This window comes from Corapipo altera, unplaced genomic scaffold (genome assembly GCF_003945725.1).
Source record: "Corapipo altera isolate COAL_440 unplaced genomic scaffold, ASM394572v1 150, whole genome shotgun sequence".
Lineage (NCBI taxonomy): Eukaryota > Metazoa > Chordata > Aves > Passeriformes > Pipridae > Corapipo > Corapipo altera.
In genome coordinates, this window is record NW_020884941.1 from 3,049,367 (window position 1) to 3,060,419 (window position 11,053).

Sequence of the window (11,053 nt, forward strand, 5' to 3'; positions counted from 1 at the left end):
TTCCAGGTTCAAGTTCTTCTGTACTTCCTGCAGCTAGAGACCATCCCTACCCCGGACAGCAAGAGGCAAAGCATTCTCTTTTCCACAGAGGTGTAGGTGCCCACGGTACCAACAGGACACAAAAAACTGCTCTTGGCATAACTCTGCCACCCCTGAGAAAAAGCTGACTGGTGTTTCCTCAGACGTGACTGGCCTGTTCCTGTGCTGGGGAATTCCAGCCCTCAGTGCTTCTGTTGTTTGTGAACCAGAGACAAGCTGGAGAAAAAAGGAGAAAACCCTCTCCTCGTGCTGGTAGGACCAGAACTAAGTGGAGATGGAGCTGCGTGGAATCTCCACTAGAAGGAGCAATAGACACTTGAACAAATGCACCACAGAGTGTGGCCATTATTCTTGTTGGGAATGGGACAGAAGGTATTCCTCATTTTATGGATTTAATTTATCATAAAGAAACTTCAAGATTTCTACTGGACCACTTGATAGGACACCCCTTTTTGGGTGAGGGGGTGTTAAAGGATATATCACAACTGTGTCTTTAATAACTGCTGATTTTCAAGTACTGTTCTAGGCCACAAAAATAGCATAGCTTTGCAAGAGGAAGGAGAAGGGAAGGGTCTGGGATCTAAGATTCCCTCCTCAGAAATTCAAGTCTTGATTCAAATGGGGTTCTAAAGAAATCCAACAGTTTTATGTGCAACTAGAACTGTTGGTCCGTTTGGAGGCTGGGACCTTTTGTGTTTGGGGGTTTTTTTTGTCTCACCAGCCCTTCAGGTGCAGATGTTTATACACCCCGGGGAAGGAGATGCTCTGCTCTTGCCTGTGTTGCACTTCTGATGGTTTTTTTGGGTTAAGGGAGACACATCCAATGAAGTTACACTATAAATAAATACAGCAAATTAAAGAAAGGCAGGGAGGATAAGAGTCAGTGATTCTGTTGGTTTTTTTGCATATAAGCAGAGGCAACATTATCCAGGAAGGATTGCTAAATTCCTTAGACCCGACCAAACTCAATGAAAATTAATTGGGAAGACACTTAATTCCCAACACTCCAAAGAAAATATGTTATCACTGCAAAAATAATTGAAGAATTTGTGAACAAAAAAAAAATTAATGGCTGTCAGTTTGGCTGGCTGCTTACTCCAGACTTTTATCAGAACATCTTTTTTTGATACTTGAATTTTTGGAGGCTTTGTACGTTGCTTCTACAAGAGTCTTTTTCTGATAGATACAAACACTCTGGTAAAAAATGTGTCAGAATGTACTTTATGGACAATCTAGCAAGTAGCATGCATTGTGGATTCTCCAGAAATTCCAACCCTGTTTTAAATAAGAGCAGTGGAGAAATTTCTGTGGAACTCCATCCAGCAGTACAAAAGGTCTGGCCAAACACCAATTTTGTGTTTCCCTCCCTAAATCAGTTGAAGCCACAGGGGTTCCAGAGGCAGAAAGGGCAGCAGTATTTGTCCAGGGAATTGAAACTGCAGAATCTGATTGCTGGTGTCCAGAGCTGAGCATTCTGGCTATGAAGCAGTTGTGCCAAACATCCCGAGGGGGGGAGCGATGCCGGTTCCCTAAACCACTCCAGCCCCCACTTCCTACCCAGCTCTGCAGCATCCATTTAGTGGCATCTGTCCATCACTGTCCTGGCAAGAAGAAAAGTACAGCTGGAAGACAAGGGAAGGAATGGGCAGGAGAAGGGGAGGGAGGGACAGATTTTGAAAGATTGGTAGGGTCAGGTTGTCAACATCATTCGTGGGGAAATGCGACACAGAAAGCAACCCCTCTTGTGCGGAATTGCACATTTTCTGATGGGTGATCTGCAATCTCTCAGTTAAAAAAAAATAGCAAAGGAGTGTTACAAACAAATAGAAAGAAAAAAATTAAAAGGGAACTGATTTTGTAGTCACTGTAATTCTGACTGCTGCATAATATTAGAAATTATTGTACTGTGAAGTTGCAAAATCAAAAAGGAACAAATATAAATTTCGATTTTGTGAGTATATCAATATTTTGCATGCTTTGTAAGGATTCTTATAGGAATTTAATATTGCTTAGTATCCCTCCCTCCTTAGGTCTGGGAGCAAACCTCTTTGTAATGTAATGTACAACTAGAAATTCCTTCTCTCTTGTATGTATTTCCACAACATTCCAACTTCTGAACCCGCAAAACAGAAAATGTGTCTGTAGTAGGAGGTGCTTTTTGGGAGAGGGAGGGAATGAAGGCAAGGAAACTTGAAGGCTTAAGATTTTGACTTTTTTTAAAATTTTTATTTTCGGTTTTTGCCTGTTTGAAGGTAAAAATTAGTCACAATCCTGACGAACATTGACTTGAGCCAAGTCGTGCAGAGCAGTAAAGCACACTCTAGTTTTGGTTCTCTGTATTTGTTCTCCCTTTTCCCCGGCACAATCCCACCACAGCAATCCTTGTACCACAGGCTGCACTCCTGCCAGCTCCCACCTCGGGGGGATGGACCTGAGGCAGAAGCACTGCTGATGACTTCATGGAAAAGGGGGGAAAAAAACCCCAAGCTCCAGCTGGTGGCTGGGTGATAACCTTTTCCTTCGGTGTTTGGAATCTGTGGCTGCTCCTTGCAGTGTTGAAACTGGAAAGCAGTACCATAATGACTGTGCCAATTTACTTTTGCCCAACTTTTTTATTTTTATTTATATAGGAAGTTAATTTTAATATTAAATTACTGATCTATAGTATGTAACCACGAGAAAATGGCTTTTGCTTTGGTTACTGTGACAGGTTGTTGCTGTCAGTCTCTCATTACAATGCTCAGTTCTAATGTAACATTATCTAACATGCAGGCATGTGGATCAGGGAAAAAAAGGTAATTTAACTTAACCCGTTAATTATTTCTGTTAAGTATGAGTATGTTTTCCCCAAAGCTGGTAATTTTGGGCTGGAAAAGATAGTTCATCATATTGCTGATGATGAAATCATGGACTGATTTGAAATACGAGAATTGATTTCTTGAATTTCCTTTAATTTTGCAATTAAATTTTTTTCAAATAGTCTTATGTTTCCAGAAATTTAAGTATTTCCAAAAGGCTTTTATGTTCTTCTCCCGGGGATGTTGGTTGGGTTTTTTGGTTTGTTTCAGGGGGTTTTTTTGTGGGGCTTTTTTTTTTTTTTTACTTTATTTTTTAATAAGCCTTATCATACTTAAACAAAAAGGGAATTGCAAAACTTGGCTTTAGAGAAGGCCGCCTGATTTCTCCTCTTATATGTTCCCTTGTGAGTTGTGTCAGAAAACCAAACTCTTTCATTTTCTGTATGAAAAAAGGTACAATATAAACAACTTAAGAGCAAACTAGCAAAAAGTTACCCTTTAGGTGTGCACTGGGAGTTTATGCTCCTTCATTTTCTAGTGTGTTGGAGAGACCTTTCTGCAAATGTCGCTTTCAGGAACAGGAATCTCAAACACTAAAATTTTCAGCTAAGGAAATTCAGGTGATTAGGATAGTCTGTGTCTCTCTGAGTTTAAGGAGAGGAACAAGCATCAGCGTCCTGGCATTTAGAAACTATTTTAAAATTCTCATGGATTTTTTTTTAACACTGAGTAGGTTTTTAAATAAAATCAAAAAAAGTTAAGCAAACTAAGAGAAAAGTTTTTGGAGGCAGACAAGAAATAACAGTTCCTAGCTCAGAGTCAGCTCTGTGTCTGTGTGTGCTTTGTACGGGAGGGGAGTGTGGGAAACCAAACTGAAACACGTCCACTCAAACGCTGCTGGTGTTCCTTATTCTTGCACAATTTTAACAAGTTGAGGTAGTAGCTGAGCTCTTTCAGGCTGTATTTTAATGCTGCTGTTTTTCAGTGTATCAGCTAAGGGCAAACCCCAGCAGTGTGGTGCCTGTCCCTGCCGTGCCCACCGCCCGGAGCCAAACGGCCACTTGTGGTGTTGGCCGTGAGGTGGTGGAACCACAGAGGATGTTTATGGGAGGGGTTATGCAGGGTTTTTGCAATTTATTCGTTTTACCTGTTTAAAACTCTGTTTTATGGTTGTTCATGTTAGTTTTCTATGAGTTTATTTAAACAAATGTACTGTTTTTTAAAGCATATGTGGATCTCCAGATTAGTTTGTCACCTGTGTAACACTGGAAGGCATCACAATGTGTTCATTTACCTTAACGTGCCCTTCTGTCAAGTATGTATAAAATATAAACTGACCAATGTGGCTTTTAAAAATGTTTAAAATCTGATAGCAAAACCCCAGCTCTCTCTGATTCCTCACTGGGTAATCCATTTGTTTCAGTGCTTGGTCACCTACTGGGATAACTTTATCAGATGTGACATTCTTCTTATGGAAATTTTAGTATAAAATGGGAAATGTTGTAGGAAAAACCCTACCCTTTCTCTTTTTACTTTAATTCAAGACAACAGGGACTTGTAATAGCAGAAGACCAGTACATTCATGCTGGATTTTGGAGGGGCCCTGCTTCTATTCCTTGAAGAAGAAAAATCTTCTTCAAGGGCAATTCCCAAGTAGATACGATCAAATTAATGAAATTCTTGTAGCCACTTGCTTATGCCCTCTTAAATTTGTAATCCAGGGATGTTTTTCTTTTTAGACTAACGTTGCCATTGTACTGTTAGTGAAAAATAAACCTGGTACCTTTCCCTTCCTTTAACACAGGGCCTGTGCAACTGAGATACCGGAGCCTTGGGTTTGTATTAGCAATTCTCCATTCTGAACTCAAATGAAATGAATGTTCGTGTGTATTCTATGAATTTTGTAATTGAATGGAATTAAATACATGGATTGCCCTTAAAACCAACAGAAGCTATAAAGGAAGCACTTACAGTTAATAGATTTTTCCGTAACAGTCTTCAGGGAATAAAAGTAACACGAATGGAAAAGAGAAGCATAATTAGGAATCGCTCAGGTCACATTGTCTGGGACTAGAAAGGAGTTCTCATTTTGAGTCACAGAAGGCAGCTCATGCCCCAGATAACTGAGCAAAGGCTGTCGTGCCAGGAAACAAACACGAATATGGGAACGCCAGGAATTTAGCTACTGGAGCCTCCCAGTGCTGCAGCCCCTCTTTCTTAGGACTCAACATGTACACACAGTTCAGTGCTAAGGAAGCCAAGTTTACCATTTGCTCTTTTCCTTTGTTTTCCCCCGAGGCAACAGCAATAGGTGTGTTGCCCTAGGTGAACTGCCACCACAGAGAAGTAAGAAGCTCATAGAACCACCCAGGTGAACTATTGTTTGAGCTAAAAGTCTGTTCCTGGGCTACAAGGATAAAATGCCACAACATGCTGCAATGATGAAATGGTTGGAGCAGTAGGACCAAAGCAAATCTGAGTGTATGTGTTGCCTCAATTCTTCTCCTTCCATGACCATATCATTAGATTGCAGCCTTTCAGGTCAAGCAAATTCATAACTGCTCTTGCCAAGAATTAAAAAATTATAAAATGACTTATTTTCCCTCCAGTGTTCATTCTCTTTGTGTTACTGCCTTATAGTGACATCGCTGGAGACCACTGAAAAACATGCGGGTGAACCATGCAACAGCTTTTCACATAATTTATTTGCTGCTGCCACGTTTCACCTTACAGTAGAACAGATCCTTCCTTTTCCAAAAGAATCACTTCACATCATTCTGCACTGTAGCAACTACCACATGGGGAGATTCAGTTTGTAGCAGAGCTACAGAGCAGAGCACTGGAGATAATTAAAGTGTTTCCAGTCTTCTTGTGCAGAATGGACCAGGTACTGCTAATGCCCTGGGCTCACGTAGGCCAGTGGTGTGAGCTAAGATTCTATTATTTACAGCTGTTCGAGCATATTTGGGAATTAATATGATTACAGAGTCCCCAGGCCTAGCAGGACTGTTTGTGCTACTGCTTTGTCTTAATCACAGTCATGTTCAAATCCTCACGTCAAAAATGGTTCATCAGAGTAGAGAAAATTGTATTTTCCACTAGAGCTTTTGCTTGTGTAACTGCTGCAGCCTTTTCCCCAGTGTAGCACGTTCTGAGAACCTGAGACATTCTGCAGATGAACAGTTTCTCTGATCTGCAGAATGATTTATACCACGAGGCGTTTTATATCCCTGGGGATGTACAAAAGGCCAGGCTTGTGTACAAAACAGCTTCCTGCCTGGAAGGAGGATACAGCAGCTCCCTGGAGATGACCCCCATGATGGGTCACAGGGGGTGGAGCCCAGCAGAGAGCAGTTGGCCTTGCTGCTGCTTGGATGCTCCCCCCTCCCCTGGGGCACTTGGATAAGGCCCAGAGGGCAGTTTTGAGAGTTCCTTCTTACTGCACCTAAATGACTGATCAAGTGCCCATCTAGAGCAGCTCAAACTTCCTCCATTTTAGTCCCATTTCAGGAGAAATTTGCCAGTTTGGAATTATGCAAATAGCTGAAAGCTGATCCATAACTAACACCTATTTCATATACAGTAGGTGCTAATGTAAAAGCTGCCACAGCAAAAGGTCATTTCTCCCCAGCAGCCTCTTCTACTCCCTTCCTTCTGCTCACAGCCTCAGAGAAATCTTGTCTTGGGTTTCACAGTCACATACAAAACTTGCAGAATCCTGGATAAAACTTAGCTATGCAGGGACTGATGTTTCAAGAGTTGGGATATCAGGACTAAAAGTGATTACCAAGGTAGCAAAAAGAGGGTAATGAATCGTTGTGTTGGATAAATTGGAGAAGTATCACAATGAAACAGTGAATTAAAAAATGATCTCACAGCAGGACACTGAAACATTGTCCTTTCTGTGTCTGTCCAGCAAAAAAAAAATAAAACTCAGCCTTCTCTTGCCTATGTAAGTTGTGTAGTTTGTTCTTATCTCTAGTATTATAAGTGTTTATAATCCGTGAAGAATTCCAAGGAAAGGAGTTAAGACTATTTATTTAAATATAAATACAATTAAATTATATAATTAGTGCTAAATTATCAGGTGTAGAAGACAACTTGTTATTGTTTGGATAATTTTGGGTTTCATCAGAGCTAATACTGTTGGCATTGTTTTAAACACTACCATGTTAGGGAGTCAGTTTTTGACATTTTATACTGCTGTTGCTAGTGCTTCAGTATCTTATAGTGCTCTGTTTTGGGAAAGAAAACCTAATCCAAATAGTTTAATACTGAAAGGTGTTGAAATTGTACTGCTAAACATCTCTCAGTTTAGGCCCAAAGAGAAGAGAAAAAGGAAAGGGAAAAAAAGTGGGGGAAAATCGTCTTTCTGGATATTTTTTTTTTTTACTTTCTGAGAAAAGCGATATGAAAAAGGGATCCAAAAACTGTATTTGGGGGAAAAAAAAGTCTTAAGGCATTTGTAGCCTTTCTTTGTACACAATGTTAAATAAAATCTCCTGTATCTATGTTTGTCAGGTTCTTTTGGTCTTATTTAAATAAAAGTGGGCCTGCATTACACTGAGTGTGTGAATTGCATTCAGCTGAGTTTGCTGGAGGTAGGGAATCTAACATTGCTGTGTCCAAGTGAAAGCTGTTTCTTGTTTTACAAGGTAGAAGCTGTATCACTTAAAATCTAGAGGTTGGTGCAGGGTTATTGCTGAATTAAACTAAAACAACTATAACGTGTGGGAATAGTTTACACGTAAGGTAGAGAAGTAGCTGAGCAACCCAGTCCATGTCCAGATCTGTGTGAATCCTTTTGCAGGAGTTCTGCTTCAAAACCCAGCCCAGTCTCAGACCTTGTCAGCTTTATATTTGTGTGCAGAGAACTTGAACTGTAGTTATGTATTTGCTAAGAAATCAGATCTGGCCTCCAGTTCTTCAAACACTGCATGAAAGTAGTGGGGGTTTGTAGGAATCAGTTTGGAAAACGAATCCGTTATTTAAATCACGTTTGCTCGGTGCTTTATTTAAATATTGTTTAAATTATTCATGTAATTAGTTAAAGTACATTTATGTTTTAATATAGTCCAAATTTAATACAATATATAAACATTTCTATAATAAAAAGGTACCTTGCTCCAAAGCTCTAGCCAGTTTCATTCAGCGTGGGTCACAAAGATGACACAGCTCAACAGCAATGCTGGAAGGAGATGAAGTGCAGCTGAGTGCAGTGTTCAGAACTACACTGATTATTGTGCTTACCCCTGAACTGGGCAAAGGAGGGGAAACCCAATCACTGTTATTAATACTTTCTACCAGTGGTGAATGTGTATAATAGAAAATAGTTCTCCAATAGCTTCAATGTGGAATTCTTCAGCCAAATGGTTCTCCCTCCATCAGAAAGTGTACCCTTGTAGTGCATCCACATGGAACAGCCCCTGGGGGAGCCTGGAGGGGACCATGTCCTGTGCCAGGCACTCTGCTCATACAACCACGTTCCTACCGTGTCCAGCTCCCCTCTGACTGCCAGCCTGGTTCTTCTCAGCCACTTCTGGCTGCTTTTCCCTTCTTGAAGACCCAGGGCAAGCTACACTGCAATGGGCTTGAAGTGAACCGTGGTGTGCAGGCTTGTGCAAATCACCCAGGACACTCCTGCGGGATGCTCCGGCCCTGGAATGAGACAGAGGGAACAAAACCTGAGGCTGGAGCAGGATGAGAAAGAACATGAGTGTATAATTTGGATGTTCTGTGCAAATTGCTCCACCTGAGCAGGTGTCTTTCCCTTTTCCAGGCTGCCCTGAGGCCTGGACAGGCTGCCCTGAGGCAGGTGGTCCCCTGAGGCCCTGCGGGATGCAGCTGTCAGCGTGAGGCAGGATCAGCATCAGCGGTACCTGCCCAACTCCAGAGGCATTTGTCTGCTCTTTGTTAGCAGCCTCCAGTTTGGAGATTCCGTAATCCTCCGGGGCAATCTAATCCAGAACATAACCACAATGAGAAAGTTTTCCTAGCAGACAGCTGAATCACTCTTGCACACATTACAGCACAGAATGCTGCAATTTTACGCACTTTTTTCAGTGACCTTTTAAGTTCCAGAACTAGGATCTGAGGCATATGCACTGTCAGTTAGCAGCTTGTTCATTAATTCACCGAGCTGAACAACTGCTTCCTGCTGGAAAACAGAAAGCTGAGCCCTTTGTGGGCTACCGTGAGAAATATATTGTACAAAACAAGTGCAGGCGTTTTTCACATCCCTAATACAGAAGTAGTGCCATTGAAACGCCATTTTTTAACTGATAAACATCTTGAAAGGTGATCCAAAGGTAGAAACACAGAACAACATTTTGCTGAAAGTATCGTGGATCAGAAAATGTAGTGGAATGACATTGGTGGTAATGTAAGAAAATAAACATCAGAAATATTAATTATGAATAAAGGAACATTTTACTGTCAAACAAGTACCCTGTATCCATGCAGAAGCCTTCCAGAGGAATTCCCACCAGGTAAGAACAGGCAGAGTTGATAGAAATGGTTGGGGAAGGACATCTCAATAAAATGACTGCCTTTGTAAGACACATAAACAGGAGAATTTTCCCACAATGTAAATCAAACTATATTGTAACATCTGGCAGCATACATCCTCTCAGTTTAAAAGGAATTCTGATTAAATATAGATGTCATTTACTTTGATTTACTATATTAATAATTAAACTTGACTAAAGATAACGACGGGACTGTAAATCTTACTTGCCCTCACCAATCTGCAGACTGCGAATTCCATATTCCTGTGAATTCTATTCCTATGAATTCTAGGAAGGAACATACCTCAAGGGAGAGGCTGCAACACAATCTTACACTGAAATGTTTCTTTTGCTAAAACAGCTGAACTGCTGTTGGGAGAGAGGCTTTAACCCACAGTCTGAGCTAAACAGAGGGGAAACTTTCACAAGAATATGTCAAATCAGCACATTTTCCTCATTACTGTGTTCATAGCACTTCCCAGCCAATGCCTGTCAATACAAACTCTGCTGTACCTCCCACCACAGCGCCCACGCTGCAATTTGGGTTTATTAGCTGCAGTCGCTGGTTATTCATAGCAAGTCAAACATCCCGCACACCGATGAGCTACAAAGCTCAGCTCAGTGTGTTTCACAGGAGCTCAGGCTTTGAAAGCTTGTGTGCACACGCAGTTCTTGTAACCTAAGACAAAGCAATTCTCCACCACAATGTTCTGCTTTTCTTCCCAGGGGCTAGCACCGGGCTATGTTTTGCATCTGTGCTGAACGAAGTGATGAAAATTAACTCTACCTCACTTAAACCATGGCGTACATTTAAACATTTACTTCTTGCTTGGATGAAAAAATGCGATTACGGGCCTGGATAGTGAGGCACAGGTTTAGGAGTCACACAGTCCCCTCGCTCCCACCTGCGCTGCCTGCCCTCTGTGCGCTCAGTGCCGGAGCTTAAAATATGTGTGTTTACTCCACAAAAAGAATCCCCAAACCCACCAACCAACCACAACGAAACAAAAGGATTTTTTTTACCAGCGTGAGGCGCGGGCCCCGGGCCGGGTCCGCCGCCGTCCCCTCGCCCTCAGAAATCAAGGGAGCTGGGGAAGGGTCTGGAGCAGCAGGAGCGGCTGAGGGAGCTGGGGGGGCTCAGCCCGGAGAGGAGGAGGCTCGGGGGGACCTTCTGCTACTCCCTGACAGGAGGGGGGAGCCGGGGGGCGTCGGGCTCTGGTCCCGGGTAACAAAAGGACGGGAGGACGTAGTCTTAAGCTGTGGCAGGGGAGGTTTAGTTTTGACATCAGGAGGAATTTCTTCACAGAAAGGGCGATCAGACGTTGAACGGGCTGCCCGGGCAGGTGGTGGAGTCACCGTTCCTAGAGGTGCTTAAGGAAAGACTTGACACACTCAGTACCACAGACTGGTTGACACGGCGATATCGGGCCACTGGTCAGACCCGATGATCTCAGAGGTCATTTCCAACCTGATCGATTCTCTAATTTCGTTATTCCGCGGTTCAGGCGCGGAGCGGCCTCGCCCAGCCCCGCCCTGAGGGAGGGGCCGCCCCGCGCACGCGCCGCCCGTGGCCGCGCCCCCCCTCCCCTTTCCCCTCACGGCCGCCGGGGGGGCGGTGCCGGCGCGTGCGCGGTGCGGGCAGGGGGCGGGGCGGAGGCGGAGGCGGGCGGAGGGGTCCCAGCCGCGCGCGCGCCCCTCCGCGCCCCCCCC

General features: G+C 43.1%; 1 protein-coding gene across 4 annotated transcripts in view; it reads left to right on the top strand.

The window, feature by feature from the left end:
• The window catches only part of BCR (BCR, RhoGEF and GTPase activating protein), a 101,638-nt gene extending 94,238 nt beyond the window's left edge, over positions 1-7,400 (top strand). For all 4 annotated transcript variants that reach the window (XM_027661537.1, XM_027661535.1, XM_027661538.1 and 1 more), the window contains one exon: positions 7-7,400. In XM_027661537.1, the coding sequence (XP_027517338.1) occupies positions 7-96 (90 nt within the window). In that variant the 3' untranslated portion in view covers positions 97-7,400. The remainder of the gene's footprint in view (positions 1-6) is intronic.
• Positions 7,401-11,053: the final 3,653 nt, after the last annotated feature.